A 15,260-nucleotide genomic window follows, 5' to 3' on the forward strand; every position below is an offset into this window, starting at 1 on the left:
GAGATTAGTTTCCTCATCCATTGGGTCTCAGAGTTTGAAAAACACTGACTAATAGGGTTCCATCAACACTTTCCCTCTTGGTCAGAGTTTCTCTGCCTTAAATAGGGTTGGAATGATAATTAAAATAGACTGCATTTGCATAACAAGTAGCGTTTAAATGCAACTATTCTTTTTTAAGACCAGAAAGAATGATTGCCAAAGCTTTCAAAGTGATGAGCCCTGAGTAACATGTAGAAGTGTTGAATCGCTATATTGTACACTTGAGACACACAGAACACTGTGTGTCCACTCTACCAGAGTTAAAATCAATAAATCGTTCTGTTTTCATCAGCATTCAGCGCGAAACCTGGTGTATATGGCTTCCTGTTTTCTGTATCGGTGGGTTCCAATCTTCTGAGCGCTCCACAGACCTAAAACACAGATGATGGCTCATATTCCTGCCGATAACAGTACAGGAACCAGAAGTGCCTCCTCGACCATCAGGGAAAGATTAAGCCGTAGCGTGTCCATTTCCATGGGAGGGACTGTAAGACTTCAGAAATACTGGAGCTAAGCACATGGCATCCGTAGCAGACCACGTGCCAGAGAAGAGCTAGCCAGGACACTCGCCTGGAGAGTAGTTTTGCAGCGTATCTCTTCATTTTCTTACTCTAATCACCATGTATGGCGGCCTTCTTTTCCAGCTGGAATTTGAGAAGTCCCAAGTGAAAAAGTTTGAGAAGGAGCAGAAGAAGCTGTCCAGTCAGCTGGAGGAGGAGCGCTCCCGCCACAAGCAGCTCTCGTCCGTGCTGGTGCTCGAGTGCAAGAAAGCCACCAGCAAGGCAGCCGAGGAGGGCCAGAGGGCGGGAGAGCTGAGCCGGAAACTGGAGAAGGAGAAGAGCCGGGTGAGCCAGCTGGAGGAAGAGCTGGCCGCGGAGCGGAAGCGAGGCTTGCAGACAGAAGCCCAGGTAGAGAAGCAGCTGTCTGAGTTCGACATCGAAAGAGAGCAGCTGAGGGCAAAACTGAACCGAGAAGAGAACCGGACCAGAACTCTAAAAGAAGAGATGGAAAGTTTGAAGAAGATCGTGAAGGATCTGGAGGCTTCTCACCAGCATAGTAGCCCTACTGAGCAATCCAAGAAACCGGTAACCGTATCTAAGGGCACAGCGACTGAGTCTCCTGTGCTGGTGTCTGTATTTTGCCAAACGGAAGGTTTCCAGGCAGAAAGAACCCACGGGAGCAACGTAGCCAAGGTGCTGACCACTGGGCTGCCTGGCCCCACCACTCCTACTTACTCTTATGCAAAAACCAATGGCCATTTGGAGCCCGAGATACAAACTGCCAAGGAGTCGGTTACAGGCAGCAGTGTGGAAAACCAAGTGCCTCCACGAGAGAGGTCTGTGGGGTTGGCCCAAGAGAAAGCAGTGGAGAATGGCGGGTGTCCTGTGGGAATTGAGACTCCTGTCCCAGCACCTGGTCACCTCCCGTCCAGCGGGGGCTCGCTGTCTCCCAGCAGCACCGCCTCCTCCTCTCTCACATCCTCTCCTTGTTCCTCCCCAGTGCTAACTAAGCGCTTGTTGGGGTCCTCAGCCAGCAGCCCCGGCTACCAGTCATCCTACCAAGTAGGGATCAACCAGCGGTTCCATGCAGCACGGCACAAATTTCAGTCCCAAGCAGATCAGGACCAACAGGCCAGTGGTCTGCAGAGCCCTCCATCCAGGGACCTATCTCCCACGCTCATAGACAACTCTGCCGCCAAGCAGCAGGCCCGCAACACAGTCACTCAGGTGCTCTCCAGGTTCACTAGCCAGCAAGGGCCGATCAAGCCCGTCTCCCCCAACAGCTCTCCCTTTGGCACAGACTATCGGAATCTGGCCAGCACTGCCACCTCGAGAGGGGACACCAGCCATTCCCCTACTCCAGGGAAAGTGTCCAGTCCACTGAGCCCTCTGTCTCCAGGGATCAAGTCCCCCACCATCCCCAGAGCTGAGAGAGGACACCCGCCTCCCATCCCACCCAAAAAACCGGGCCTCACTCCCTCTCCATCCACTACCACTCCATTGACCAAAACCCCTTCCCAGGCCTCCTCCTTGGCCGCCGCAGAAGACCTAGCCGGCAGCTGCTGTTCAAATGCCGTTGTGGCTAACGGCAAGGACGTCGAGATCCTTCTGCCTACCAGCAGCTAGTCCCTAGCGGGAGGCTCCACGTCTGACATTCCACCAGATTTCGTCCAAGAGCTCAGAGTCAAACCGTTGAGTCAGATCATGTTATTTATTTTGATAGTAGCTGAAACCATCTGTATAATACATTTAGTGTGTTTCACCTTTTTGTATTTTTTTTAAGTAGAAACCGAGTAGTTTGGATTTGTATGACTCACACCTTTGTACTAACGCGGGAAGGGCACCTCAAAGACATCTCCAGCTCGGCAGTCACCGACCTGTTGTGATGGAGAAAGCTAATTGAGTACCAGGTGGTGATTTGCTATTTTGGGACTAGAATCACTCAACACTCATTTTGAATTATGCAGAAAGTGGTTCGTGTAAATTTTTATTCCAGATGAACGTGTTTAAAAAGTGCCTGAAATAAGACTGCCATATGAATGTGATTCTGCAGCGAAAACACAAAATGGATCATCTAATTGCAGAAAATGAGATCCTCCGTGAATCCTGAATGTTAAAAACCAACACTGCTTTTAATCCTCTTTTGCTGTTTTTAATATAAGCTCTGTGTCCAGAAACAAGGCTGCATCAGTAGGATGGGAATCCTGAAGGTGGTTGTGGACTCCCCACAAAGCTGAGCTTTATAGAGCCCTTGAGAAACCCTCCTGAGCAGTAAGCAGCTGGGGTGCTGATTTTCTTGTACTTCTGAAAAATTAAGTCACTCCCAGTTTCCTGCATAAATTCTTGAATGGAATGAAATCACATCTCCTTTCAAAAAATGTCTTCGGGCATCTACTGTTGTGTAAGGAACTTCTGATTCCAATCGCTATTACTTGAATAGAAAATGGCTACTCATTCTGTATAAAAGTTTTTCAACAGAATGAGATCTTTATTCTGTAATCAAAAAGCAATAACTGAAAAGTCACTCTCTTTGTAATATTATAAGTCAGAATTATACAGGTTTTACCAATATTATTACACTTCTTCTCCGAGCTGCCAACACTTGGTGTCTATATCTGTGGAACCAAATTAACTTTTCCCTAAATGGAAGAATGTGTGTGTGTGTGTGTGTGTATATATATATATATATATATACATATATATACACACACATACATATACATATATATATATATGTATAGATACACACCCCTTTACATGTTTAACATACACACACTTAAACACATAAATATTAGCGTGATTCTATCTTTGGAGTTTGCAATATAGCATAAAGGACGAGTAGACATGCACATTAAGATTACCTGTCACAGCAACTAGATGCAGCTGGGACCCAATCAGTCAAAGGAGGAATCTTGTCCATAGGGGACATGGGGAAATTCCAAATGAAGTCAGGTCTTAAACATCACGAAAAACCAGAGCCAAACTCACCCCAGCATCACAAAACTCCACTGGCCAAATGAATGAGTGAAACAGGTCACTCAATCAAGCGCTGTAAGACAGCCAGTAGAGGGGGAGCTGTAGCAAACGGAAGTGCCCAGGCCCCCTGTGAAAGGAAAGGGCCACCCCTGTTGAGCTCCAGTTGCTTGCTGCCGAGCGATACTGTTAGCCCAGGGTTACCAGCTCCTCAAATTTGGGGGAAAGCCAGATTTTCATAGAAACATTCTCATTTTTAAATATCAAAACAGATTCAAAAACAGTTTTAAACTTCTGGTTAAAACACTTGTGCAGCTGGGTTTAGCTCAGAAGCTGACAAGTTGCAACCTCATTCATTCTAGAAACTTCCAGCATTTGCATCCTTGTGAGTTTGTGAGGACAGACACCTCCACTCTCCAACTTGTAGGCTAGTACGGCTGACAGAGGCTATAGAATATAATGAGGATCCTCGTCTTCCAAACAAGACTTTGCAACCCAGCTCAAACAAGGTGGTTATATGATTTGTCCACGGATGGAGAGGCCTTGGTGTCCTCACATACATTCTCCCTAGCCAGTGGCTACCCAGAAGCCCTGCCCTGCTAGAATTTAAATCTACTTCTTCCCAATCCAATATGAATTGATGGGGGGACAGGCAGGTGATGAAAGTCAATGTATAAATCACAATTGGTGTCTCCAGGGCTTACGGTTTGATTAAGGCCAATACAGAAAAAATTAAAATACTACTAATGGCCCAGGGCATCTACCAAATGATGAAGGTGGTATCTTAGAAATCGCCCAAAGCGATCATGCATGAAATTTTATTCCCACGCATAGCCAAATGAAGTGTTGATGATAAAATAGCTGAACTTTTTAAACAGGAGAGGGGGCTATAGCCCCAGAGTTTTATTACTTCTCTTGCTTTAAATGGTAATCTTAAAAGTTGCATTGTTCTCTTCCTTTGTTTTGGCATAGATATATATAGAGAGAAATACTATAAGGAGGTTTATTTCTTAGGAAATGCACTGAATAATGTATTTCTTTTACAGTGTAATATGGGGGTGGGGGAAATGCAAAAGAAACGTGTATTTTTGCTAGTTGCCTATCTTCTAAGATAAATAAGCACAATATTGCAATGGATCCAATACTCCAGTTAGGTATTCTAGATTAGTATTTAAATTTGCTGTAGGTTGTGTGTGTGCTAAGTAAAAGTTCCATGATTCACAATCTCGGTATTAACCCATGTTGTGAAAGCTGTTACTACTCAACAGATTATAATGGATGTGCGACACATAACACAAGCATTAACTAAATCATCGTTTGTAAAGCCAAATGTACCATGCAGAAGTCTTCATCCACTTTTATAGCAGACTACATTAAAACAAGTTAAATCATTCTGTCTGGGGAAAATCTAGTCTTGTTTGTACAAAGTGAAGGATGTTGCACAACAGGGCCTGTTTTGTTGGGGAAGGAGCAGGTGGTGTAGAGAAAGCACTCGTCTGTGGCTTTCAAAAACCCAAGTGAAGTCAGTGACCCATCCAGGTTAGACTCCAAAAGGAGCTGGCATATTGGTTTTCTTTAGAACCTTAGAGCTGGAAGAAGCCTTGGCAATAATCCAGTCTGTACTTTTCAAACCCTGGGGGGGGGGGGGGGGGGGGGTGGAGGTCTGGACCTGAGAATCTGAAAAAAGCTAGGCACCATCCCCAGACAAATGGATATACTAGTATGTAGAGTTTAGTTGATGGCTTCACAGGATCCAAAGACCCTGAAGCCATCCATGATTCACGTACTCTAGCTTAAGAACGCCTGATCTTGTCGTGCCCTGTCATTTTACAGGTGACTATCAAATCCCTCATCGCTCTTCTTAGTCCAGTGCTGTTGTGCTACATCGTTAGCAAGTGAGAGCTGTAGGCAGACAAAAGCACTTGAAAATCTTGTGGCGTTCAAACAATATGGATGTTTACATATGTTAAGTTTCTAGCATTTAAGCCAATTAAGTATCATTTCAACAAACACTGGGTATGTCTTCCCGGAACAGCCTCACTGTCAGTAATGCTGCCTTGTCTTCCCGGGTGGTCCGTCATGCCTTGGGTGGGGTTTGCTCCTCTCCCCTTTCTACACCTAGAGCATCCCTCCCTCCCACGGACAGTCCTGCAGGTCCTGCAGGTCTGTTTGGCTCTAGACCGTGTCTCTACCTTTCCTACCCTCTTGGAGGTGGCCTCTTCTCTGCATTTAGCAGTGGAGAGTATTCTGCCAGTCTTTGGGTCATTTTCTGGGTTATCTATACTGCTATGGATGTTATCTAGGTGTATCTGTGGGACGAAGTGAGCTTTAGGACCGTCTTCGTCCGCCATGTTCCCCAGAAGTAGCAATGCTGCCTTGTCAATTAATTTATAAGCAGCTCTTCTGATGCTTGGTCTTTGAAACAGAACTTTAAATGTCTTGAAATGCTGGCTTCAAAATAGGATCTGTTCCCATAATTCTGAGTCTGAAGTAAGCAATGAGCATTGTATTTTCCATGTAATTGCTGTAAAGCCAGTTGACAAAACTTAAGAGCACCCATCTGCTGCTTGCATGTCAATGGCCAATTCATTGGTAAAAGCAAAGGAGAAAGAAGACTGGGCTAGCAGTTCCCAAACCTTACTGTAACCTGCGAAGCCTTCTAAGATAAGGACTCCTGAGGATTCGGCCTAGGGGCCTGCTAATGCAGGTGGTCTGAGGCTCCATCTTGAGAAACCGTGCCTCATTGCCCTTACCTGTTCTTTCACAAGAACTTTGCCTCTGACCTGAGGTGATGTCTTAAACTCCTGAATCTGGTTTGCCAGAATGTCAGTGATATTCAGAGCCAAGAGTACTTACTTGGGTCCCAGCACTGTGTTACCGCCCATGTGCAGATGAGGTCATTGAGAACCAGAGATTGGTGTAAGGGCCCTTGGTGAGTGACAGCATGGATTAAGCCCCTGGTGCTTCCCACTTCCCACTACTTGTATTTCCCAAACGAGTATCTCCTGAGGTGCTTATTGGCCAGGCCCAGGCCCCGCCCTGGGAATTCTGATTCAGTAATCCAAGGTGGGGCTCTAAGATGAGTGCCTGGGCTGATTCTAAGGCTGGACCAGGTGGAATCCTGCAAGACACCACACAGCTCTTCCCACTGGCCCTAACAACCCCCACCCCCAGGAGTGGATTCTCAGACCTAACCAACGCCAGGAGACCTTTCTCAGGTCAGATATGCTGAACAAAAAGCATCTTTCTTGTTAATTCCCCTCAAGCAACCAATGTTCCTTAAATATTTAAGATGAGCCAGAAAGGTAGCTATTATGGAAAACAGACATTGAACTGTGTTCCCTGCCCTCAGGGTACTCATCTTCTAGTTGGGCAAAGCAAAACATTAACACATGAAATGTTAACAGAGACAACTGAATCATGTAAGTGGGGTTTAAATGCCATATAGGGTTATTGAAGGTAATTCTGGCAAAAGCGTTATGGTAGCACACAGAGCTCTTTGTGGGCAGATAAAAAGTTAACTAGAAAAGGAGCAAATGTCTTTTCTCTCTCCAAAGCCCTGGTTTACCTAGGGTTCTGCAGTATCTCCCTGTGTTTGCATGATGCTTCAGTTGGCTTGTCTTAGTCTTAGGATGTGGTCAGAGACAGAGGCACTGGAAGTCCCCAAGAACTGAGTCCTGTTTCAGGGAGACTGACAGACACCAGTGTGGTGTGCTTTCTGCAAGGACTTGGGGCTGGTGTAAGAAGGAGCCCCCAGGGCACAGCATCTGCAAAACATTCCCAAGTAACTTGTAGGGAAAACCTAGCAAAAGGCAAATAGAGAAAGGACCTCCTTGCAAAAATCCTGCATTACCCACAAGTGTACCCTCTTACTCTCAAAATCTCCATGAGCAAAAGAGAAATGAAAACCAAACTTTGAAAATAGCCAAATGACCTGTGCCTGGGTGGCTCAGTCGGTTAAACGTCCCGACTTCGGCTCAGGTCATGATCTCACGGTTCAAGGGTTTGAGCCCTGCATTTGGCTCTGTGCTGAGAGCTCAGAGCCTGGAGCCTGCTTCTTATTCTGTATCTCTCTCTCTGTGTCTCTGCCCCCTCCGCAGCTCATGCTCTCTCTCGCGCGCGCGCACGCAAAAATAAACATTTGAAAAAAAAATTTTTTTTAAAGTCAAATGAATCCTTCTGGGACACCTGCAAGTGACTTCTTGCCTTGGAGGGATATAAAAGCAACTTCTCCTCTTCTCCCCATAGCGTGAATGTTCATGCTGCCATCACACCGGAGAGCACGCGGAGTATCATGTGGCTCTCTCTGCGCCGCTGTGAAATGGTTGCCTCTGAGAAATTACTGAGAAGGTTGGCCTTCTCCCCAGGGAATCAGTCCCCTACTTAATTTGCCAAGAGTCCAACTAACTCAACATGGTAGCCACTCAGGTCCCCTTCAGAAATGAAGGATTTATTGCCTGAGCTGCAGGAAATGTCAGAAAAGAGCCCTCGGGTATAAGCCCCTCAGGAATTGCCTAAACTGAAAGGAATCAGCTTGACCAGGGTCACCTCTCCTGTAAGGGGCAGCTGCTGTCCAAAGACTGATTGGCATGGAGTATAAAGACCTGGCCCCCATCCCAAATCTAGACCACTCTGCAGGGTCGTTCCCTAGTTCAAAACCCCTGTAGGGTTGGCTGAGCCCTTTATTGAGACTAATGCAGCTCAGCCTTCCCTCCCTTCTTCCTCCCTCTCTTCCCTTCCTGTGCATCCCAAAGGTGTGTAACCACCCCCCACCCAGCCTCCATCTCAGACTCTCCTCTGTCCCTTTAGGTCACGATCAAGTCCTCCAAAGGAGGGCAGGCACATTTTCTGAGTATTTTATTTGGTGCCAGGGCATCTCCTATGTTACCTGATTTAATCGAAGCAGGGATTCCTTCTTGACCCACAAGGTAATTAAGGCCGACTGAGGCCCAGTAAATTGCCTCCGGCCCTGCAGCGGAGCAGGGCTGAGATTCAACGACACAGGTGGGATTCAAACCTTCGCCTGTTTGGCCTTCAAGTCCACTCTCCTTCCACTGGCCACACAACAGTCAAAACAGTAATAATAGGGGCTCCTGGGTGCTTTAGTCAGTTAAGCATCCGACTTTTGGTTTCGGCTCAGGTCACGATCTCACAAGATTCATGAATTCCAGCCCAGAACCAGGCTCCGCGCTGATAGTGTGGAGCCCGCTTGGGATTTTCTGTCTCCCTCTGTCTCTGCTCTTCCCCCTCTTGCACTGTCTCTGTCTCACTCAAAATAAATAAGTAAACTTAAAAAAACAAAACAAAACAATAATACATTTGGGGAGTTAAGAATACTAGCCTATTGTCAGTCACCCACCTAAGTATGAATCCACTGCTTAGCCAGCTTTTGAGACTTTCAGTAGGAACGAGAACCTGAAGGAATGAGCGTTTTGGTGAAGAGAAAGCAGAGGGATGATTTGCCTACACACATGAAGTCCTCAAATGTTAGAGCTGGCAGGAAGCTTAGAGACCCTTGATGCTAGCTAGCTCTGTCATATTACAGAGGAGAACGAGGCCCAGAAAGGTCAGGTGAGTTGCTCAGGTTCCCAGGTCTAGTTGATGGCAGAGCCCAGACTGTAGTCAGGCCCCCCATTCTGAGCCTGCGCTGACTGCTCCTCCCTGAGCTGACCTGGAAGCAGGAATCCCTGGCCCAGCCCTGGCTGCTCCCTCCAGCACTCCCTCCTTCCTCTCACCCGCTTCTCCACAGTGTCTGGGCTTTGATCTTGTTCACCTGGGCTGCCCCATATTCCAAGCTTCATCCTCTGCCCACTGGCCTAGGGCTGCCTGCCATACCTGTTGCCACAGAAATCCCGTCCTCCTGCCTCTGAACCGGTTTGACAGCTGAGGTGAGGCCGGGAGTGGGGAGGATGATAGAGCTTCTGTTCCCAGGCTGTGCTTCCATCTGTCCGGCATCAGTTCTGAGAAGCACTTGCTCACAAGGCATGTGCTCTCAGGTGTGGACAAGAAGCCACTGAAGCCACAAGCATCTATCTCCTTGTACCTCCTGCCACGCCCGCTGGCAGAGGAGGGCAGCCGACTGCTAAGGGAGAGAGACGCCTCTTCCTCTAGGCCTCCTTCCCCACCTGAACTCAAAACCCACGGCTGGCTCTCCTGGGAAGGGCCTTTTGCGGGCTCAAAAGACTTGCCCATCTCCCTTCTCAGCCAGGCCCACTCTCCCGCTCCCCCAGCGCAGCCAGCCCAGAGCAGAGCCTTCCAGGACCGTTGGGGCCTCAGAGCAGACAGGGTGTCCTCAGGGTGGCAGGGTGGTTTAGAGTGGTGACCACAGCATACAGGCCCCTTCTTCATCCCTAGCGTGTTTTCCCTCTCCTGAGTCTTGGTGAGTCAGCAGCACCGGGCCACACACAAGGCTCCCATTCAGGCCTCATGTTCCTTCTGCTCTCACTCCCTTCCTCTCTCTCTCATTCTCTATGTGGGCCTTATTCTCACCATGGGAAAGCTCTGCTCCCTGCCCTGTGCCTTCTCCTCTCCACCCCAACACGGGGTGCACTGCCCACCCCCTCCAACACACACGCCCGCATTCCTTATCCCCACCTTCTGGGAGTTTGCAGTCCCTGCTGGATACAAACATAAAGAAGGGAGAACAAAATGTAAATTTCAAACTGTTAAGTCCTCAATCACATATTTTCAATGGGTGTTTGTTGCTGCTGGCTCTGTGCAGGCTCTGAGCTATGCTGATCACACACACACACACACACACACACACACACACACACACACACTTGCTGTGCGTGCCAGCCATTTATTCACCGTATGTTTATTAAGAACCAACTCCGTGTCAAGCCTCATGCTAAGGGCTGGAATTTACACTCCGATGGGGGAACGAATCTAGCAGATGGGACATCTCAGGGCAGGGCTCGGAAGCATGCAGCAGGTGTCCCCGAGAGAGCGGGAGATGGGGCCCAACCCGCCGGAGAAGTTCAGCACAGCAGGGAAATTTGTGGGTCCAGAGGCACACAGAAGGGAGAAGGATCCCGGTTTGTAATGACAGGGGTGTGCGTACATTGTGTGCCTAAGATAAGGGGAGGCAAAGGCTTGACGGAGCAAGAAAGCAGCTCAGAACGAGAGCTTTGCCATTCTGGGGTAGCCTCGGGCAAGTAGATCAACCTCTGCTAGCCTCCGGGTCAGCATCAATACAATGAAGATCTGAGCACCTCCCTCTTAAGAGTTTTGTGAGAATTCGGTGCGATGAAGCAGGCAAGTGCCCGGCACACAGTGAGAGCCCGGCGGAAGACTCGCTGCCTTTATGGCGAGTGGCAGCGGGTGGAAGGGCGGCCCGCGGACTGCGTGTCTGGAAGGGAAGCTGGGTGGCTCCCACGCAAGGCTGCTCCGGGCGACGGGCAGCCCCGCCCTCGGTCCGAAAGCTGAATCGCTGGCGCCCCCTGGCGTTTAAGTCGCTGTGATTCTCGGGGCAAAGGCAGGGTCTACGGTCAGAAAGGGACCCGCCTGGGAGACGCTGCGCGAGCAGGGATACGTCCCCTCCCGGTGCTGGCGCTCAGCCGCCTCTCTGATGGGGACGTGCGCGGCACACAGCGGCAGTCCCCCTCCCGGGGCACGCGTGGAAGCCCGAAGTGGTAAAATGGGAGAGAATAATGGAAGCCACCCTGCAGGACGGTTGTGAGCCTTAAATGAGCAAATCCAAGACTTCACACACTAGTCGGAGCAGAAGCAAACCCTCAGCAAGAGATAGCTGTTAGGATTATGTAGATCCTAGAACAGTGACTGGCACATAATAGGTGCTGGATAACTATTTGTTAAACAGGGGTCGGGATGACTCTATCAACATTTACTAATTCATCCATTCATCCATTTAATTATGCTTCCAAAATGTTTACTCCTCCTATACGGTCGATGCTATAAAAAACAAGTCCTTAATAAGGAGCCCAGTAAGTAAGCAAGAGCCAGCGATCGATGGAAGGAAAACAAAGACGTTTCATTCATTCAGACATCCTGCTAGGTACCACACTCGGATAGGCACTGGGATGAAGAAACCAGTGAGTTACAGGACTTTAGGGGGGGTCGAATGCTGGCGAGAGAGACAAACGTAAAGTAACGTGTTATGTGGACTATGATAAAAACAGGAAGAATTTAGACTCTCGTTGGTGAGCCACTGGGAGCCTGAATTGAGGCATCATGAGCAGAAGTAGATTGACCATGGAGCTAATGGTTTAAGTTTCAAGGACCATCGCTGGCATGGCACCTTTCCAACCCTGAAGGGCCCAAGGAATGTGTTCGTATGGTCATACGTTTTTATAAAATTTGCAAAAGTAAGATGTCTTCACTGCAATCGGTTAAGACTGCTGTCTCTCTTCATTCTGACTTCTCCTATATCATACTTTCCCCTATACTGGGTAACCTTGGAATGGTGGCCACAAGCATTTTTGGAATTCAGCTAAAGGGGACTATTTTTGAGTGAAATACATTTATGTGGTTTGCAATCGCTTGCATGTATGGTTGAGTTTTTGCCATCCCAGTGTCGGAATGACTTCCAGAAATGCTCCCGTTAGTCACCATGCTGCCTTGCTTTGCATAACGACATGAAGAAGTAGCACCCAAGGTTGTATTGCTATTGACATATTCTATAGCACCTGGCACTGAACGTAAAGTGAGAAGTGGGGTGGAAACAAGGTTTTAAATGAATGGAGCTAGAAGCTGGTCTCTAGAAATTCATCCAGTTATTCTGTGTGTAAAATCATAATGGGTAATTAATTTCTCATCAATCTCCAGTCAAAAGAAAAGTTTTCTCTTGCCAGGGAAATATTTAATAATGCAATGCACACAATTATAAATGCACCATAAATATGAAGATGTAATCAAAGAGTATGGAGTCAAAAGATATGTTTGGGTGTTTTTAAATGTTAAAGAGTCCTGCTTCTTTTTGCTTTAAGTTTATTTATTTATTATTTATTTAGTAATCTCTATACCCAATGTGGGGCTCAAACTCATGACCCCAAGATCAAGAGTCACATGATATTCTGACTGAGCCAGCCAGGTGGGTGCTCTAAAAGTTCTGCTTCTGACCAAGATGGAAAAATGGGGAGTGGATTTAGTCTCTAACCTAAACCAACTAAACACTGAGCAAAACATATTGAACAACAATTTTCAAGACACTGGACTTTAGGCAAAAAAGGAAACAGGAAACAAAGTGAATCCTATGATTGTCCCAGCAGTGAGGGGTAGTCAAGGCATGGCCGGGCAATCTCCCTCAGTTGAGGTAAAGCTGGGAGTTGGGAGGGAAGAGTATTGGAGATAAGAAAGCTATAATGACAGACATCTCCAGAGATCTTCAGAGCTGCCCCCCACCCGGAATCTTCAACTGAATACTAATCAACACATGCATGTGAGGAAACCACCCCAAAGGAGAAGATAGAACAGTACTCAGAGCTCACATGACACTAGTAGTTTCTGTCCTCCGCAGCCAGACTGACAAAGCTCATAATTCACAGAACATTGAATAGAGTGCCCAGAAGGTTTTTGTCTCTATGTGGGCTATAATTAACCCTAGACTTAAGTGCTGCTCTGCTCCCATCTAAAAAAAAAAGAAAAAAAAAAAAACAACTTTAAAAGCCAGGACTCCAGTGCAGCACATATACTAAAAGCAAGACTCAAAAGAATCAGACTATATCCCAGGGGCCTGGGTGGCTCAGTTGGTGTCCAACTCTCAATTTTGGCTCAGATCATGATCTCGGGGTTCATGAGTTGGAACCCTACATCGGGCTCTGTGCTGGCAGTGCACAGCCCGCTTTAGATTCTCTCTCTCCCTCTCTCTGCCCCTCCCCTTCCTGGTGCACTTGCGCGCGTGCACTCTAACACTCTCTCTCTCTCAAAATAAATAAATAAACTTAAAAAAAAAAATTGCATTCCAGAACAAAGCTTAAGAATTTGTATAGAAAATCAGGAGTGCGTAAGTGGCTCAGTCAGTTAAGCACCCAACTCTTGACTTTGGCTCAGGTCATGATCTCACAGTTTGTGAGTTTGAGCCCCACATCAGTATTCTCATTTTCTCCCTCTCTCTCTTCCCTTCCCCCCCAAAAATAAATAAATACATTTCAAAAAAATAAGAATTTGTATAGAAAAATAAAAATTTGTATACCCAAAAGTTAAAATTTGCAATGTGTAGCATCCAGTAAAAAATTGAGAGGCATGCAAAGCAGCAGAAAAATATGGCCCATAATTAGTAGAAAAATCAATCAACTGAAAATTAGCCAAAAATGACACAATGCTAGAATTATTAGACAATTATATTAAAACAACTATGTTAGCTGCGTTAAGTTTGTTAAAGATATTAAAGATATAGAAAAGATCCAAATCAAGCTTCAAGAAATTAAAGCCACACTATCTGAGATGAAAAAAAAGTTGGATGGTATTAATAGCAGATTATACATTATAGAAGAAGCAATTGGTAAACTTGAAAAGATTAGCAATAAAAACCATCCATAGTGAAACATAAAAACAAGTTTTTTAACAATGAACAGAATACCATTTAAGACAAATTCAAGTACCTAATATAAGTTTAATTAGAGTTCCTGAAGGAAAAAGAGCATAAAGTTTACTCTCAGTGAAAGTAATATTTTTGGAATGTGGCTATTGTAATTATCCATCGGATTCAATGTCTGATGCCACTGGTTGTGTATAATCATGTCCCAGCATTTGGTTTTGAAAAAAATAAATTCAGAATTTTTGAGTGGAAAAAAAAAAGATTCAGAAAAAACATCTGACAAAATTCAACATCCATTTCAGGTAAAAACTCAATAAACCAGGAATAGAAAGGAATTTCCTAAACCTGATAATGGATGTCAAGAAGAAACCTATACCTTACATCAAATTTTTTTTTTTTTCAACGTTTATTTATTTTTGGGACAGAGAGAGACAGAGCATGAATGGGGGAGGGGCAGAGAGAGAGGGAGACACAGAATCAGAAACAGGCTCCAGGCTCTGAGCCATCAGCCCAGAGCCCAATGCGGGGCTCGAACTCACGGACCGCGAGATCATGACCTGGCTGAAGTCGGACGCTTAACCGACTGCGCCACCCAGGCGCCCCTTACATCAAATTTAATTATGAAAGACTAATGCTTTCCCCTAAGATTAGGAATTAGCCAATAATACTCATGTTCTATAATGTTCTATTCAAACATTACATTGGAGGTACTAGCCAGTGCAGTAAAACAAGAAAAAGAAACAAAAGCTATCCAGATTGGAAAGGGAGATGTAAAACTGGCTTTATTTGCAGATATAATTTTCTAAGTATAAAATCTAATGGATTCTGTTTTTTTATTCACTTTTTTTTTTATTTTAAGTAATCTCTATGCGTAACATGGGGCTCGAACTCACAACCCAAGACCAAGAATCACATGCTCTACCAACTGAGGCAGCTAGGCACTCCTAATGGATTCTATTTTTTAAAAAAGAAAAAGAGGGGCACCTTGGGGGCTCAATTGGTTGGGTATCTAAGTCTTGATTTGGGCTCAGGTCATGATCCCAGAGTCATAGGATCAAGCCCCACATGGGGCTCTGTCCTGAGCATTGAGCCTGCTTAGGATTCTCTCTCTCTCTCTCTCTCTCTCTCTCTCTCTCTCCCCCTCTTGCCTGCTCACATTGTCTCTCTTTCTAAAAAAAAAAATACTAGAACTAATAAGTGAGTTTAGCAAGGTTGCAGAACAGAAGATATTCTTTATACTAGCAATGGGA

The 15,260-nt window shown here is 46.2% G+C and overlaps 1 protein-coding gene across 3 annotated transcripts in view; it reads left to right on the top strand.

The window, feature by feature from the left end:
* CTTNBP2NL (CTTNBP2 N-terminal like) overlaps nucleotides 1-4,903 on the top strand; it is a 53,161-nt gene extending 48,258 nt beyond the window's left edge. For all 3 annotated transcript variants that reach the window (XM_045478655.1, XM_045478653.1, XM_045478654.1), the window contains one exon: nucleotides 684-4,903. In XM_045478655.1, the coding sequence (XP_045334611.1) occupies nucleotides 684-2,165 (1,482 nt within the window). In that variant the 3' untranslated portion in view covers nucleotides 2,166-4,903. The remainder of the gene's footprint in view (nucleotides 1-683) is intronic.
* Nucleotides 4,904-15,260: the final 10,357 nt, after the last annotated feature.

The sequence above is a fragment of the Leopardus geoffroyi genome, chromosome C1 (genome assembly GCF_018350155.1).
Source record: "Leopardus geoffroyi isolate Oge1 chromosome C1, O.geoffroyi_Oge1_pat1.0, whole genome shotgun sequence".
NCBI classification, from domain to species: Eukaryota; Metazoa; Chordata; class Mammalia; order Carnivora; family Felidae; genus Leopardus; species Leopardus geoffroyi.